Consider the following 18,567-nt stretch of genomic DNA (forward strand, 5'->3'; position numbering starts at 1 on the left):
TTGCTAACATCATTAACTATGTGCAATGTGTATCGTTACTTACATAATTAACCATGTGAGGTGAGTATCATTGCTTGCATTATTAAACACGTGGGTTGAGTACCATTGCTTACATCGTTAGCTATGTATCATTACTTACATAATTAAACATGTGAGGTGAGTACAATTGCTTACATTCTTTTTAAAAAAAATTGTTTATTTTTATTTATTTGAGAGTGACAGACAGAGAAAGAGGCACAGAGACTGACAGAATGGGCTCACTAAGGCCTCCAGCCACTGCAAATGAACTCCAGATGCATGACCCACCTTGTGTCATCTGGCTTATGTGGGTACTGGGAGTCGAGCCTTGAACCAGGGTCCTTAGGCTTCACAGGCAAGCACTTAACTGCTATTTTTTTTTAATTTTTTGGTTTATTTTTATTTATTTGAGAGCAATAGAGAAAGTTGCATACATTCTTAGCCATGTAAGGTGAATACCATTACTTTTATAATTAAAAATCAGTTCATGTAGAGATATAACCACTCTGAAATTGAATCAACATAAAAAACAATTTCTCGGGCTGGAGAGATGGCTTAGTGGTTAAGTGCTTGCCTGTGAAGCCTAAAGTCCCCTGTTCGAGGCTCAGTTCCCCAGGACCCTCGTTAGCCAGATGCACAAGGGGGCACACACATCTGGAGTTCGTTTACAGAGGCTAGAACCTCTGGCGTGCCCATTCTCTCCCTCTCTCTCTCTTTCTGTCTCTCTCTCTGTGTGTCTCTGCCTCCTTCTCTCTGTCGCTCTCAAATAAATAAATAAACAAAAAAATTTTTTTTCTCTGTAAAAATTATTGTCAGGAAAAGTTAGTCACCCTAATTTCAGGCCAAATTTCCACTTAACTGACATCAAAGCTAAATCAAAGAGAAGGCAGATTTTCTGTAACCATAGTGTTCAGTATCTTTTCTTGGCTTATTTTCTTCAGAAAATGTAATTGTTGGGATATTCCATATGATAATTATTCTGGGCTGGAGAGGAGGCTTAGTGGTTAAGCGCTTGCCTATGAAGCCTAAGGACCCTGGTTCAAGGCTCGATTCCCCAGGACCCATGTTAGCTGGATGCACAAGGGGGCGCATGTGTCTGGAGTTTATTCGCAGTGGCTAGTGGCCCTGGTACACCAATTCTCCCTCCCCCCCCTCTCTCTATCTCTCTCTCTCTCTCTGCCTCTTTCTCTCTGTCTTTCGCTCTCAAAATAAAGAAGAATAAGAAAAAAAAAAGATAATTATTCTGTAATTACCTGTTGAAATGGCAAGAATAAAAGGAAGAAGAGGGCTGGGGAGATAGCTCAGTGATTAAAGGTGCTTGTTTGCAAAGCCTGCTGGCCTGGTGAGAGTCCCCATTATCTACATAAAACGCGAGTCTGGTTTCATTTGCACTGGCAAGAGACACTGGCTGGCCCATATGCACAGGTGCATACAAATAAATTAAATTAAAAACAAATAAATTTAAAAAAAAACAGTGCACTTTATTCAGTGATTTGCTAAAGCCTGTCTTGTCAGGGCAGGGTCTGAAGATACAGTGATTAGCAAGAGGCATTCTTTGACCTCAAAGAACTAACATTCTAGCTGGGAAAATTGGCAAGGTGGGAAAAGTTGGTAATTCTAGAAGGTGATAATGTCATGTAGGAAATACAGTATGGTGATACAGAATAACAGGGAAAGGAGCTATTTAATAGAAAGTGAGAGGGCTGGAGAGATGGCTTAGCAGTTAAGGCACTTGCCTGCAAAGCCAAAGGACCTATGTTCGATTCACCAGGACCCATGTAAGTCAGATGCACAAGGTGGAGCATGCGTCTGGAGTTTATTTGCAGCGGCTGGAGGCCCTGGTGCTCCCATTCTCTCTCTGTCTCCCTCCCTCTCTCTCTCGCTTCTTTCTCTCAGTCTCAAATAAATAAATAAAATAAAATGTGTTTAGAGAAAAAAAAAATGTGTTTAGAAAGTGAGGTACTAGGCATGGTAGCACACACTTTAATGCTAGCACCCAAGAGACTGAGGATGGAAGATCACTGAATTTGATTCCAACCTGAGATTATCATAGTGAATTCCAGGCCGGGACTGGAGAGATGGCTTAGCTGTGGAGGCGCTTGGCTGCAAAGCCAAAGGACCCAGGTTCCATTCCCCAGAACCCACATAAGCCAGATGCACCAGATGAATTCCAGGTCAGCCTGGGCCAGAGTGAAACCCTACCTTGAAAAAACAAACAAACAAAAAAGTACATAGTGGGGCTGGAGAGATGGCTTAGCAGTTAAGCGTTTGCCTGTGAAGCCTAAGGACCCTGGTTCGAGGCTCGGTTCCCCAGGTCCCACGTTAGCCAGATGCACAAGGGGGCGCACATGTCTGGAGTTCGTTTGCAATGGCTGGAAGTCCTGGCTCGCTCATTCTCTCTCTCTCCCTCTATCTGTCTTTCTCTCTGTGTCTGTCACTCTCAAATAAATAAATAAATAATGAACAAAAAATATTGAAAAAAAAAAGTACATAGTGGATCATACCAATCCTATGACTTGGGAAACAGAAAAGAAAAAGCATAAAACAACATTCCCTATATAGAAATGGCCACTACCAAGGCTCAAAGATAGGAATACTGATAATACTGATGAGTCAACAAGGAAGCAAAAGAGCTTATTACCATATGAAATGCAGAGGCCATTCACATCATCCAGGGTTTCTTAGACTGCTGGAGGCTGAGGTTGTATATTTTATTCAAAAAGAAGAAAGCAGGCTGGAGAGATGGCTTAGCAGTTAAGGCATTTGCCTGGGAAGCCAAAGGACCCAAAGGACCCAGGTTCAATTTCCCGGGGCTCACATAAGCCAGATACACAAGGTGGTGCATGTGTCTAGAGTTCATCTGCGATGGCTAGAGGCCCTGGTGTCTCTATCTCTCTCTGCCTTTTTCCCTCGCTTGCTCTCTCAAATAAATAAATAAAACATTTTTTAAAAGAATTAAAAAAAGAAAGTTAATATGTTTTAGGTGGAGAATTGACATATAAAGTAATGCCTAAAAATCTTAGTTAAATATACTATGATAGTGGTTTTAGTAAATATAACTGATTCTTTATCTTAAGTATACTTTAGCTGATCTCAGTCATTCTTTTTATTCCTTTCAGAATTTCTTGGCTCTTTGTGCCAGTAATTACTACACTGGCTGTATATTTCATAGAAATATCAAGGGATTCATGGTTCAAACAGGAGATCCAACAGGTAAGCTTTTCCATTAAGTCAAGTTAAAAAAGTTGGGTGTAGGCTAGGGAGATGGCTCAGCAGTTAAAGCATTTACCTGCAAAACCCTAAGGCCCTGAGTTTGACTCCCCAGTACCCATGTAAAACCAGATGATGCACAAAGTGATGCATGCATCTGAAGTCTTTTTGCAGTGGCTGGAGCCCTGGTGTACCCATTCTCTTTGCCACCTATCTCTTTCTGCTTGCAAATTAAATAAATAAATAAATTGTTAAGGGGCTGAGCCAGGAGTGGTGGCACATGCCTTTAATTGCAGCACTCAAAGGCTGAGGTAGGATAACCTAGAGTTCAAGGCCACCCAGAGATTACATAGTGTATTCCATGCCAGCCTGGGCTAGAACAAGACCATACCCTGAAATACTAAAAAGAGTGAATGATGGAGAGATGGCTCAGTGGCTAAGGTATTTGACTGCAAAGCCTGACAACTTGAATTTGATTCCACAGTACCACATAAAGCCAGATGCACAGTGGCACATTCATCTTGAATTCCTTTGCAGTAGCTGGAGGCCTTGGCACACCCATTTTCTCTCTATCTCTCTCTGCTTGCAAATAAATAAAGATATTTGAATTTTAAGAAATCGTATGTGTAGTATGAAAAAGAGGATAAAAGAATTGAAAAATAGGGCTGGAGGAATGGCTTAGTGGTTAAGGTGTTTGCCTGCAAAGCCAAAGGACCCAGATTCGATTCCCCTGGATCCACGTTAGCCAGATGCACAAGGGGGTGCATTTGTCTGGAGTTTGTCTCCAGTGGCTGGAGGCCCTGGCACACCCATTCTCTCTCTGTCCCTGTCCCTCCCTCTCTTCCTCTTTCTCTGTCAAATAAATAAATAAAAATTTAAAAAAAGAATTGAAATATAAAGTGTGTGAAGTCTCTGCAACAGGGAGTTTTTTTTTTTAAATTTAATTTATTAGTTTTCTTTTCAGCAAATACAGGCAGTTTGGTACCATTGTTTAGGCTCATCCATGATCTACCTCCTCCCAATGGACCCTCCTTGTTGATGTAAATGGGTCGTGCATTGTGGAGTTAGCCCACAGTTATTGGTACGATAAATGTCTCTGCATATCATGAACCAACATTTGACTCTGACATTCTTTCTGCCCCCTCTTCTGCAAAATTTCCCTGAGCCATGTTGGGTTCATTTTTGGTAACAGGGAGTTTTTTTAATCTTTTGTTTATTTTTTTTTTTTTTTTCTGTTGACAGAGAGGGAGAGAGAGAGAATGGGTGTGCCAGGGCCTCCAGCCACTGCAAACAAACTCCAGATGTGTCTGCTCCCTTGTACATTTGGCTAACAAGGCTCCTGGGGAATCAAACCTGGGTCCTTTGGCTTTGCAGGCAAATAAATGCCTTAACCACTAAGCCATTCCTCCAGCCTATGTTTATTTTTCTTTATTCATTTGAGAGAGACAGACAAAGAAAGAGGCAGAGAGAGAGAGAATGAGTGCACTACGGTCTCCACCCACTGCAAACGAACTCCAGATGCCTGCACCACCTTGTGCATCTGGCTTATGTTGGTACTGGGGAATCAGGCCTCAAACCGGGGTCCTTAGGCTTCACAGGCAAGCACTTAACCACTAAGCCATCTCTCCCATCTGGGAGTTTTGTTTTTAAGACAAGGGCTCACTCTCGCCCAGATTGACCTGGACTCATGCTATAGACCAGGCTGGCCTCCAACTTAAGTAAGTCCTCCTACCCCAGCCTCCCAAGTGCTAGAATTACAGAAGTGAACCACCACACCTGGTGGTGTTTTACTGTTTTTAAATATGTATATATACATATATACATATATATATATATATTTATTTATTTATTTATATATTTATATATATACACACACACACACACACACATACATACACACACACACATATAATTTATTTGAGACAGGGAGGGAGAGAGAATGGGCACTCCAGGCCCTCTTGCCACTGCATGCGATCTCCAGATGCATGTGCTACTTTGTGCATCTGGCTGTACGTGGGTACTAGGGAATTGAACCTGGGCTGTCAGGCTTTGCAAGCAAGTGCCTTTAACCACTAAGCCATCACCAGCCCTTATTCTTTTCTTCCCAATGATGATCCACCTACCTCTGCCTGGGATTAAAAAGGTGTGAGCCCTGGGATTAAAAGGGTGTGCAAAAAAAAAAAGGTGTGCGCCACCATGCCCGGCTTCCCTTATTTTTTTGAGACAGGGTGTTCCATGTAGTCCAGGCTTGTCTCAAACTCACAATTCTGTTCTCACCGCCCAAGTGCTGAGATTACAGGCATGCATGACTGTGCATAGCCAATAGCAAGAAATTTTTAGCAGGAGGTGTTAGCACTGCCCATAAAATATGGTTAGTATTAATGAGGGTTTTTCCTTTGTTGTGAGGATGTTTTATTTTTCTGGTTTATGTAGTTGATTTTGGGGAAGTGCTCGAGGCCATATCTTGCAGACCTGTAATCTCAGGTACCTGGATGGCTAAGGAAGCAGGATTGCAAGTTCAAGGCCAGCAATGGCAATTTATTAAGATCCTGTATGAAAATTTTAAAAAGCTGGAGAGATGGCTTAGCACTTAAAGGCACCTGCTTGCAAAGTCCCATGGCCTGGGTTTGATTCCCCAGTACCCACATAAAGCCAGATTTAGAGTGCCTTGTGCATCTGGAGTTTGTTTGCAGTGTCTGAAGGCCCTGGTATATCCATACTCTGTGACTGCCTCTTTTTCTCTGACTGTATTGCTCAATCTCAAATAAATAAAGCATATAAAAATAGGGCTAGAATTATGGCTTAGATGTTAAGGTGCTTGCCTATGAAGCCTAAAGAGCCACATTCAATTCCCTACTCCCCACATAAGCCAGATGCACAAGGTAGTATGCTCTGGATTTCATTTGCTGTGGCTGGAGTCCCTGGCATGCCCATTCTCTCTCTATCTGCCCCCTCTCTCAAATAAATAAAAAAAAAATTTTTTTTTTTGAAAAAATGAGTCTAGCATGTTAGCACATGCCTTAGCACTTGGCAGGCAGAGGTAGGAGGATTTCTGTGAGTTCAAGGTCAGCCTGGAGCTACAGAGTGAGTACCAGGTCTGCCTGGGCTACATAGAGTGAGATCCTACTTCAAAAACAAAGAAAAAAAGAACCAGGCTGGAGAGTCTGCTTAGCAGTTAAGGCATTTGCCTGTGAAGCTTAAGGACCTAGGTGCAATTCCCCAGTACCCATGTTAGCCAGATGCACAAGATGATGCATGCATCTGGAGTTCATTTGCAGTGGCTAGAGGCCCTGGTACACCCATTCTCTTTCTGCACCCCCCCCCCTTTCTCTCTGCTTACAAATAAATAAAATCTTCTTTTAAATAACCAAAAATAATAGTAGGTAAAATGGTGGGGATCCTAGGGGTATGTTGTTTGGTGGTAGGACACTGGCATAGCATTCACAAAGTCCTATGTCCAATCTGAAATCCTAAAAATAAATGCAGTCAGAGTTGTGCTTTAAAACAGGCTCTAAGTTTTAGAAAGTGAACCTTTATTCACATTTAGTGAGAAACTTCTATTTGTTTGACTTGTACAGGCACTGGAAGAGGAGGTAACAGTATCTGGGGCAAGAAGTTTGAGGATGAATACAGTGAATATCTGAAGGTACATCCCAATGCTTCGGGATTTTATTTTCTCATGTTTGGAAACTTTGATGTCTGTAATGTAGTAAGTAACACATGGTAACATCGTTGGGAAGTTAATGCATTCTTTGGGGGCTGAGGGGCTGATTTCCAAGTATGGTCTCATTCTAGCCCAGGCTGACCTGGAATTCACTCTGTAGCTCCAGGCTAGCCTCAAACACACAGTGATCCTCCTAGCCAACTTCAAATTAAAGGCATATGCCACCATGAATAATACACTTGTTTTTGTAGTGTTTGCATGCTCAATAAATTATATCCAGGAGAAAACTTAACTGGTAGTCCTGGCCTTACATAGGTACCATCATCTCACCATCATCTTTATCGTGATACTAAAAGATCTTGTCTTTGAGTTCAATTTGAAATGCTTAGCAAGTAATGTGCCAAAGTAGATTAATGTTCACCATAAAGTTCATGTTAAATGACATGAGTCACTGGCATTTTCTGGAGAAAGATCTACTGGTTGCAATGTTACCTGTTATCAGTCTGCAACTTGTATCATTTTCTATTAGATGTCTGGACATTCCTGTATTAATTGTGCTTAATATTTGTGTTAGATCCCACTGAAAAGTATATACAAAGAAACAGTTATATTAACTGGTGTGGCAGCACACACCTTTAATCCCAGCACTCGGGAGGCAGAGGTAGGAGGGTCGCTGTGAGTTAGAGGCCAGCCTGAGACTCCATAATGAATTCCAGGTCAGCCTGTGCTAGAGCAAGACCCTACCTCAAAAATAAACTAGCAAACAAAAAAGGGTAATATTAGAGATGAGACCTTCTATAGATCATTCAGTCCTAGGGTAATACATGACTGCCCATGGGAGGAAATCTCACAAGTGCATTCTTTTTGGCCAGCAGTTAAGAAGAACTGCTTTCATGTTCTTAAACAAAATATAAACTGTTGTTGACCTTGCCAGACTCCTTCTCTGCCCAATGTTTATATCCTGCCCAGCTTTCATTGTACTATCTGCTGGGCCTTGTGAGCATTTGAATTCTGAAGACTCTTGAACTAGTCCAATCTCCCTTGTTTTATAAAGAAACTAGCAAGAGTCCAGTATGTAAGAAGAGATTATGGGGATTTTAGTTTTATTGCCTGGTCATTTTACACCAACACACCATTTCTTTTCTTTTTTTTTTTCTTTTCTTTTCTTTTTTTTTTTTTTTTTGAGGTAGGGTCTCACTCTAGCTCAGGCTGACCTGGAATTCACTATGTAGTCTCAGGGTGGCCTCAGACTCATGGTGATCCTCCTACCTCTGCCTCCTGAGTGCTGGGATTAAAGGTGTGCACCACCATGCCTGGCTACACTGTTTCCTAATATAAATGTAAGGGTTGTTTCTGTTATAAATTGGAAGCACTAAAGTGTTTGTACTTCTCCAAAGTGAAAATGAAATTAAGTAAAAGACATGATATATAAACAATTTTCTTGCAAGTTTGTCAGGCATAAAAATAACATACAAACTGCACATTTGGGGTAGTTCTAATAAAGTTGAATGCTTTCTTACTCCCTTAAATCCTGGGGAGGTAAAGAATATGTGTATTGTTTCAATCCTATGTGTGGATTATACAGTTCAAAACACAATTAATGCTTTGGTTTGTCTTTTTCAGCATAATGTTCGAGGTGTTGTATCTATGGCTAATAATGGCCCAAATACAAATGGATCTCAGTTCTTTATCACCTATGGCAAGCAGCCACATTTGGACATGAAATACACAGTATTTGGAAAGTGAGTATACTGGTTTTGGATGTCCTGGGCCCATCAGTGCTTATGCATGGCTGTGATTATGAAGGAGAAATAGGAGAAAGCTAGCTTCTCCTAGGCAGTCCAAAGAAGGAACAAGGAGATGGCATTTTATCCATCTTGGCAAAATTGAAACTTGGATTTGATCCTGTGTGTTCAAGGTGGCTGCCAGTGACATGCCCAGCAAGAACTTCCAGCTGCTGCTTAGCTGAGCCTCCCTGGGTTAGCCCTCTGAGTCCACAAAGCCATCAGATATTGGCCCCTCCGGGGTCAGCCCCTTGAGTTTGACCCAATCAGGGCTCTGCTTACACATCTGAGCCTGATGACCAGGCTCACTCTGATTGGATGTGTAAACCATGTAAAGGAGATTATGCCCATAGTCCTGTCCTCTCTTCCCTAGCTGTTTTGCCAGGTGACCTGGCCTGAACAACCAGCCTGGCTGGAAAGGGGAGGGGGAATACTTCCCTTGGTTTGGGTATTTTTTTTCTTGCCTCTGTCTGTGTCATGCTTTGGTGATACCCTCTCACTGTGAATATATGTAAGATTTATCTTTGATCCATGAGTCCTTTACTATTTATTTATTTATTTATTTATTTATTTATTTATTTATTTATTTATTTATGAAAGAGGCAGAGGGGGAGGGCAGGGAAGGAAGGAGGATGCTCTAGGGTCTCCAGTCTCTGCAAATGAACTTATGTGGATCCTGGGGAAATGAACCTAGGTCCTTTGGCTTTGCAGGCAAGCACCTTAGCCACTAAGCCATCTCTCCAGCCCCTTCACTAGCCCAGGCTGACCTGGAATTCACCATGGAGTCTCAGGGTGGCCTCGAACTCACGGTGATCTTCCTACTTCTGCCTCCCGAGTGCTGGGATTAAAGGCGTGCGCCACCACGCCCGGCTCCCTTCACTATTTCTTAATACTCTCTGGTCTGTTATTTGAAGGGGCTTCGATGTCTGATCTTTCATACATGTGGAACTGCCCCAGCCTTTTCCTAACTATCAATTTTCCCTAAATAAACTTCACAAGTTGTGATTTCTCCCTAAATAAACTCATGAATTCATGATTTGTCCTTCTTAAGTCCATTTTATCATTTTTTTGTTACAAATTGGATAAAGACCCAAAATTGGGGTTCACAAATTTAAAAGACTCCTCCTGAACCCCGAAATTTTGCATCAATAGTAGTATAGCTGATCTTGGAAAGAGTAGTAGGAGAGGCCATAGTTATCTGGACTTGAAGCCCACTGTTTACCAGGTTACTGCTGGTACCCTGAGGCAGTTAGAGCCTAGTATTTTTTTTTTTTTTTGTAACTTAAACATATTATTTTTTTAAATCTTATTTTTTTTAAATATATTTTATTTATTTATTTATTTGAGAGTGAGAAAGAGGCAGAGAGAGGGACAGAATGGGTGCACTAGGGCCTCTAGCCACTGTAAACAAACTTCAGATGCATGTGCTCCTTTGTGCATCTGGCTTACGTGGGTTCTGGAGAATCAAACTGGGATCCTTTGGCTTTACAGGCTAATGCCTTAACCGCTAAGCCATCTTTCCAGCCCTTAAATATATTATTTTTTAAATACGTGTGTGTGTGTATGTTTTGTTTGGTTGTTTTTTCAAGGTAGGGTCTCATTCTAGCCCAGGCTGACCTGGAATTCACTGTGTATTCTCAGGGTAGCCTTGAACTTGTGGCAATCCTCCTACCTCTGCCTCCTGAGTGCTAGGACAAAAGGCGTGCGCCACCACACCTGGCTTTTTAAAAAAATATCTTTATTTGTTTATTTATTATTTATTTATTAGAGCGAGAGAGCATGCACAAAAGAAAGGAAGGGTGCACCATGGCTTCTAGCCACTGCAAATGAACTCCAGGCGCATGTACCACCTTGTGCATCTGGTTTACGTGGGTTCTGGCGATTCATACCTGGGTCCTTAGGCTTCACAGACAAGCACCTTAACTGCAAAGCCATCTCTCCAGCCCCTTTAAATTTAAATATTTTTTAAAATTTATTTGACAGAGAAAGAAGAGAGAATAGGCATGCCAGGGCCTCTAGCCACTGCAAATGAACTCCAGATACATGTGCCACTTTGTGCATCTGGCTCTACCTGGGTACTAAGGCTTTTCAGGCAAATAACTTAACCACTGAGCAATCTCTCTAGCCCTTGTTTTATTTATTTTGTGTAAGAAGGCCGATGACTTTTTTTCAGCATTAGTATTGGTAAATTAGTAATAACATATCTGTTTCTATTAGGAATAACAGTTATGGGGCTGGAGAGATGGCTTAGTGGTTAAGATGCATGCCTGTGAAGCTTAAGGACCCAGGTTCGATTCTCCAGGTCCCACGTAAGCTCAATGCATATGGTGGCACAGGCATCTGGAGATTGTTTGCAATGGCTGGAGGCCCTGACATGTCCATTTTCTCCCTCTCTCTCTTTCTCTTTGTCTCTCCTCTCTAATAAGTAAATAAATCTTTTTTTTAAATTTTTTGTTGTTTATTTTTATTTATTTATTTGAGAGCAACAGACAGAGAGAGAAAGAGGCAGATAGAGAGAACCATGTGCCCACCAGGGCCTCCAGTCACTGCAAATGAACTCCAGACTTGTGCACCCCCTTGTGCACCTGGCTAACGTGGGTCCTGGGGAAATCAAGCCTTGAACCAGGGTCCTTAGGCTTCATAGGCAAACGCTTAACCGCTAAGCCATCTCTCCAGCCCAATAAATAAATCTTGTTAAAAAATTATAGAAGAAAGCCGGGCATGGTGGCACACGCCTTTAATCATAGCACTCGGGAGGCAGAGGTAAGAGGATCGCCATGAGTTCAAGGCCACCCTGAGACTTCATAGTGAATTCCAGGTCAGCCTGGACTAGAGTGAGACCCTGCCTCGAAAAACCAAAAAAAAAAATTAAAAATTATAGAAGAATAAGCTATCCACATAAAGCTATATGCACAAAGTAACAGTGTATCCCAAGTTCATTTGCAGTGGAATATTCCTACCAAAGTGCCTAAAATTGTATTCTTCAATATCCATAATTACATGTTAGCAACAAACAGTGCCAATGTAACCCAGTAAAGCTCATTAGATTCTGGTTGACTTAATGCTATAAAAAATAATTTAATCCTTATCTATGATAGGGTATCAAGTCAATATTTTGTACATTCAATTAGAGAAGTCACGGAACTAGAAGACTTGGCTTTCCCCTTGATTATAATTACTACTAATATTTGGATATTTTGGACTGAGTAAATTTTCACATATTACATTGTTTTTCTTTCAGGGTAATAGATGGTCTGGAGACTTTGGATGAATTGGAGAAGTTACCAGTAAATGAGAAGACATATCGACCTCTGAATGATGTGCACATCAAAGACATAACCATTCATGCCAACCCATTTGCTCAGTAGCTATAATAGACCAGGATAGATACTTGGCAAACTCTTCACTGGAACATGCATGTTATGGGTACCCCAGGTTTGGTTTTTTTTTTTTTTTTGTTTTGTTTTTGTTTTTTGTTGTTTTGAGGTAGGGTCTCACACTAGCAATACCAGTGTATTTATTTAATGTTAACATAACATAGTGCCTTATTACATGTAAATATCCTTGTGTTGTTTAAATGTTTTTATTGATTTGTAGGCAGAGAGAGTGAATATGGCCACACCAGGGCCTCTTGCTGCTGCAAATTCCAAATGCATGCACTACTTCATGCATCTGGCTTTACCTGGATACTGGGAAATTCAGCCTTGGCCAGTAGGCTTTGTAAGCAAGTGCCTTTAGCCACTGAGCCATTCCCCCAGCCCTATTTACTATGTTCTGTTTATTTTCTGAGGAATGATGCCAGTATATTTGCTTTTCAGTTCTTTTGTTTGAATCAGGTTCTCACTTTATCCTAGGTTGACAAGGAACTCACTTTATAGTCCAGGTTGGCCTTACACTCAGAGATCCTCCTGCCTCAGCCTTCCATGTGCTGGGATTAAACTATGAGCCACCATGCTTGACTGGCATTTTGGTTCATTAGAATTTATTCTTGAGCTGGAGAGATGGTTCAGTGGTTAAGGTACTTGCCTGCAAAGCCTAAGGACCCAGGTTTGATTCCCCAGTACCCACATAAGCCAAGATGCACAAGGTGGTATGTGCATCATGAGTTTGTTTGTGGTGGCTAGAGGCCCTGGCACACTCACCCATTCTCTATCTGCCTCCCTGTCCCTCTCTCTCAAATAAATAAATATTTTTTTAAAAAGAATTTATTCATTTTGGGTTTTTGTTATTGTTGTTGTTTTTGTTTTTTGAGGTAGGGGCTTGCTCTAGCACAGGCTGACCTGGAATTCACTGTGTAGTCTCAGGCTGGCCTTGAACTCATGATGATCCTCCTACCTCTGCCTCCCAAGTGCTGGGATTAAAGGTGTGCGCCACCCAGCTGTGTTTTATTTTGAAGCAGGGTCTCACTGCAGTTGAGATTGACCTGAAATTCACTCTGTAGCTCCAGGGTGACCTCAAACTCATGGCGGTTCTACCTCAGCCTCTCAAGTGCTCGGATTAAAGGTGTGTGCCACTATACCTGGCAAGAGTCTATTCTTACAATGGCTGCTCACTTACAGCCATAAAGGTAGCATGGTAGGGAGGCTTATCATGGCATGATGATGGTGACGACCCAGAATTTGCACTGAATTGACTGGCTCACACTCATCTGATTAATGATCAGATGGTTAACACTCTGTACATATATATAATTTATTTGAGAGAGGGAGAGACAGAGAGAGAAAATGGATGTGTCAGGACCTCCTACCGCTGCAAACAAGTTCCAGATTTATGCACCACTTTGTGCATCTGGCTCTATGTGGGGAATTGAAGTCAGAAATTGCAAACAAGCACCTTAATCTCTGAGCCATCTCTCCAGCTCCCAATACTCTGTTCTTGCCAGGTGTGGTAGGTAACACAACATTACCCTGTCTCATAAAACCAACAGGCCTGGTGATGTAGCGCAGTGGTAGAGGGCTGGCTTACTAGGCCCTAGGGTTGATACTCAGCACTGCAAAAATATACAAGCAATCAGCAGTTTGGGGAATCTTTATCCGCCCTTGGACTTAACAATAGCTGAGCATCTGTATAGGACTGGTTATCTGCATTGCAGTCCTGCCCAAATAACTCATTTTACTCTGGAAATATGAAATGGACTAGTAAAATTAGGATGCTTCAGGCCTGATGATGATTTCACATTTTCTTTGAAGTGAGTAAATTATTTCGGTAACAAAGGAGGGATTGTAGGTACTGGTGAGATGGGCTCAGCTGTTATCTAAAGGTTTTTGTTTTTTTTTTCAAAGTCTCACTCAAGCCTAAGCACATTGACATTTATTACATGAATAACATTTCTAGTAAAACAATGAGTTCCATAACTGAATTCACATGACAGGCTTTGACCCATTAGCCAATTTGGAAATGTCATTGATCAAAAGTAATAAAACTGCCGGGGACATGGTGGTGCATGCCTTTAATCCCAGCACTCTGGAGGTAGAGAGGTAGGAGGATCACTGAGTTCAAGGCCACCCTGAGACTACATAGTGAATTCCAGGTCAGACTGGGCTAGAGCAAGACCCTACCTTGAAAAACCAAAAAGTATTAATAAAATTAAAGCACCTTTTCCTTGCCATATGTCATATTTTTACCAAATATTCAAAGCTGCAGATTTTGACTTATATGACATGAGTTTGTTTTATATTTTCTTAACTGTAGTCATTTATACAGATTAAAACCATATAGTTGTCTGGGGAAGAAACTGAAAATACAGCTGTGAAAATTATACCTTCCATAGTAAACACCTACTTACTTCAGCAGAATTCTCATGTTGCTGAGAACCTTAAACTACTCTAACACATCTTTAGAAACTTTTTTGGTTCCTTGGGCAGGCGCTAAGAGGATTTTTTTTCTTTTACTTTTTGGTTTTTCAAGGCAGTGCCTCACTATAGCCCAGGGTGACCTGGAATTCACTATGTATTTTCAGGGTGGCCTTGAACTTATGGTGATCTACCTCTGCCTCCCTAGTGCTGGGATTAAAAGCATGTGCCACCACACCCAGCTAAGAATTTCATTTTTTTAAATTTATTTATTTTTATTTTATTTATTATTTTTTATTATTATTAGTCTTCTTTTTGTTTTTTCGAGGTAGGGTCTCACTCTAGCTCAGGCTGATCTGGAATTCACTATGGAGTCTCAGGGTGGCCTCAAACTGTCTCCTGAGCGCTGGGATTAAAGGCGTGCACCACCACAACTGGCTTAATTAATTTATTTATTTTAAATTTTCATTTATTTATTTATTTCAGAGCGACAGACACAGAGAGAAAGACAGATAGAGGGAGAGAGAGAGAATGGGCACGCCAGGGATTCCAGCCTCTGCAAACAAACTCCAGACACGTGCGCCCCCTTCTGCATCTGGCTAACGTGGGACCTGGGGAACCAAGCCTCGAACCGGGGTCCTTAGGCTTCACAGGCAAGCGCTTAACCGCTAAGCCATCTCTCCAGCCCTTAATTTATTTTTTTAATGATAACGTCCATAATTGTAGACAATAACCCATGGTAATTCCCTTCCTCCACTTTCATCCTTCTACAAATATCCTGTTTTCCCAGCACCATTTGCTGAAGAGGCTGACTTTTCCCCAATGAGTATTTTTGGCATTTTGTTGAAGATCAGGTGGGTGTAACTACCTGGATTTACAGCTGGGTCCTCTATTCTGTTCCATTGAGCTACGTGTCTTTTTGTGCCAGTACCATGCTGTTTTTGTTACTATGGCTCTCTAATACAGGCTAAAATCAGGTATGGTGATAACCACCAGCCTTATTTTTTTTGCTTAAAATTGTTTTAGATATTCGAGGGCTTTTTGTACTCCCAAATGAATTTTTGGATTGTTTTTTCTATTTCCGTGAAGAATGTCATTGGAGTTTTAATGGGGATTGCATTAAATGTGTAATTTCTTAGATTGCCATTTTTACAGTATTGATTCTTCCAAGGATTTCATTTTAAATCTAGAGTTAGAACTTGAACTTCCAACACTCTACCCACCTAGGTTCATAACTCATTAACATAATTGTGAATATTTAGAAATCCAGATACCTCCTAGATTGTTCAGAGCTATTCCTGAAAATATTAGCAAGTGAATACAGAATTAGCTAAATGTATATTCCTGAAGCTGCCTGAACTCCCATTTCAGAGCCTCCTCCAAGAGTAGAATTTAAGAGTTCAATGTACTAAGGTTGCATGTTATTTTTATCTTTTACCCATATCCACACTGATTATCTAGCTTTTAGCTTGTTTGTTTGTTTGTTTGTTTTTGTTTTTGTTTTATGGTTTTTCGAGGTAGGGTCTCACTCTGGCTCAGGCTGACCTGGAATTCGCCATGGAGTCTCAGGGTGGCCTCGAACTCTCGGTGATCCTCCTACCTCTGCCTCCTGAGTGTTGTTTTTGTTTTTTTGCGGTAGGGTCTCACTCTAGCTGTGGCTGACCTGGAATTTACCATGGAGCCTCAGGGTGGCCTCGAACTCATGGTGATCCTCCTACCTCTGCCTCCCAAGTGCTGGGATTAAAGGCGTGTGCTACCATACCTGGCTCAGCTCTTATATCCTTTCCAGCTCCTCTCCTGAAATGGACTCTGAGCCGTGGACGGTGTGAGAGATGTTTCAATGCCAAACACTCCATCACTTCTCAGCACTGTGACACCTTTTGTGTCATCCATGTCTCAGCTTTGTATTTACAGTGTTGTTCAGGAGAAAACACGTTACACTTACTGCCCTAGCTCTATTCCATTTGTCTTTCAGTTTATGCAGAAGAAAACCATTGTTCTTTATAACATTATACTGGATTTTTCTAGAGCAAATGGTGAAATACATCAACCCAAATCTTAAGAAGGCAGCACATTTTTATGAGTAACTATGTATGAAACATATCAATCAACATCAGTAGTTTGAATATAAAAATTTATTTTTCAGTCAAGGTATGCAACAAATAAAACCTACAGAAAACAGATTTTCCCATCATAATCTGTAGCTTTATCAAATAATATATTGAAAACACATTCCTTCAGTCATTATAACGTTCTTAACATACAAAAATTAAATCTATAGAAAGTCTAGTTGACCAGATACTGTTATCAGGACTCATGTGTTGGTGAGTCAGTAAATCCCATGCCATCTACCTCTGCTTATGCCACCTTGCCCATAGTAACTTCCACTGCCTCCAACCACCACAACCATAACCACCCAGGCCATCAGGCGTGCCATCTCCTCCACTGGAGTTGTTCCCCATTCCCAGGATTCCAAAAGATCCATATCCACACTGATTATCTATCTATTCCTTCTCTACCATAGCCTCCCAGTCCAGAACCTCCCATTTCAGAGCCACCTCCAAGAGTTTAAGAGTTCAATGTACTGAGGTCACATGTTATTTTTATCGTTAAATATGGCAGCCACTGCATCTTCATGTGTCACAAACTCCACATCAGCTTCTCCCATGGCTCTACCGTCAGTTCTAATATCAGTATGAACTTGTATTGGATTTAGTGATGAGAAGAAATTAGCAATGCTAGAGCTGAAGAGATGACTTAGCAGTTAAGGCAGTTGCCTGCAAAGCCAAAGAAACCCAGTTCAATTCTCCAGGACTCATGTAAGCCAGATGCATATGGTGGCACATGCATCTGGAGTTTGTTTGCAGCGGCTGGAGGCCCTGGCATGCCCATTCTCTCTCTCTCCCCCCCCCCCTTTCTGCCTCTTTCTCTCAAATAAATTAATAAAATATATTTTTTAAAAAAGAAATTGGCAATGTCATTTTCAGTTGCACAAAAGGGTAATACTCCCATATGTACAAAATGACTACCATGAGAACTTGAACTTGCATCACCAGCTCCACCACAGCCATGCCCTCCCATACCTCTGCCATCTCTCATTCTGTTGTCAAAGCCATCATTTCCATAATTGCTATAGCCTCCATAGTCATCAAAACTACCATAGCTTCCACGCCCAGCTCCATAATAACCCCTCTTCCTCCTATTGGTCTATTATATGGTGCCAGTGGTTTCTATCTCAGCAATCTTGGTGGATCCCTAAAATCCTTTGATTTCACTCCTGGTACTCTCGAAAATCTCAATACACCTGTGCCCTATTCTTTCCTTGTGTTTCCCCAGAGCATTTTCTGCTATTTCCTTTGAAGCAAAATGCCTGAAGGCCTCCCCTGTGCTTCTCCCCTGGTACTCCATTGTCAGTGTTATCCCATTTGGCACGATTTCCAACCCTTGAAAAAACCGAACTATTTCCTCCTTGCTGCGAGCAAGTGGCAGTCCATGAAGTCGCACTGCCCCATCACTTGTGTCATTTGCACCATTATGCTTCAGAACCCGATCCATCACAATACCGTTTGACTTAAATGCCGCTTCTACCTCACAAACCCTGGCCCATAGGAACACCGACTTGTGGTGCTTGCAGGGGGGGCAGCCGTGGACAAGGGGGCAGTGGACAAGCCCGGCCCGGGGAATGCTCTCTCTACCCCGCAACAGTGGTTTTGTTTCTGAGGTAGCGGGTTGCTCTAGCCCGGGTGCCCAGACTAACCTGGAATTCACTATTTGGTCTCAGGGTGGCCTAGAAGTCAAGGCGATCCCAGTGCTGGGGTAAGGTATGTGCAGGCCAGGGTCTCTTGCTGCTGCAAATGAACATCTGATACAGTCACTTGAGCCTGCTTATGTAGATGGCTTGGGACTTGAGCCCTAGGTGGCCAGCTGCACAAGCATACACCTTTAACTGCTGAACCATCTTCCCAGTCCTACTTTGTTACATCTAAAGGAATTGTTGTGCAATGGATGTTTCTTTATACTCTCAGCCCTTTGTAAAGACGCAAAGTTGAGCTATAGAGTTGGCTCAGAGGTTGAAGGCACTTGCTTGCAAAGCCTAATG

The 18,567-nt window shown here is 41.7% G+C and overlaps 1 protein-coding gene and 1 pseudogene across 2 annotated transcripts in view; one reads left to right on the top strand and one right to left on the bottom strand.

The window, feature by feature from the left end:
- The window catches only part of Ppil3 (peptidylprolyl isomerase like 3), a 16,989-nt gene extending 4,488 nt beyond the window's left edge, over positions 1–12,501 (top strand). For both annotated transcript variants that reach the window (XM_045148270.1, XM_004653585.2), the window contains exons 4-7: positions 3,138–3,231; positions 6,807–6,874; positions 8,516–8,634; positions 11,918–12,501. In XM_045148270.1, the coding sequence (XP_045004205.1) occupies positions 3,138–3,231; positions 6,807–6,874; positions 8,516–8,634; positions 11,918–12,044 (408 nt within the window). In that variant the 3' untranslated portion in view covers positions 12,045–12,501. The remainder of the gene's footprint in view (positions 1–3,137; positions 3,232–6,806; positions 6,875–8,515; positions 8,635–11,917) is intronic.
- A 4,296-nt stretch (positions 12,502–16,797) lies between these two features.
- LOC101594542 lies at positions 16,798–18,023 on the bottom strand (annotated as a pseudogene).
- Between the last annotated feature and the right edge of the window lie 544 nt (positions 18,024–18,567).

Source organism: Jaculus jaculus, chromosome 4 (genome assembly GCF_020740685.1).
Source record: "Jaculus jaculus isolate mJacJac1 chromosome 4, mJacJac1.mat.Y.cur, whole genome shotgun sequence".
Lineage (NCBI taxonomy): Eukaryota > Metazoa > Chordata > Mammalia > Rodentia > Dipodidae > Jaculus > Jaculus jaculus.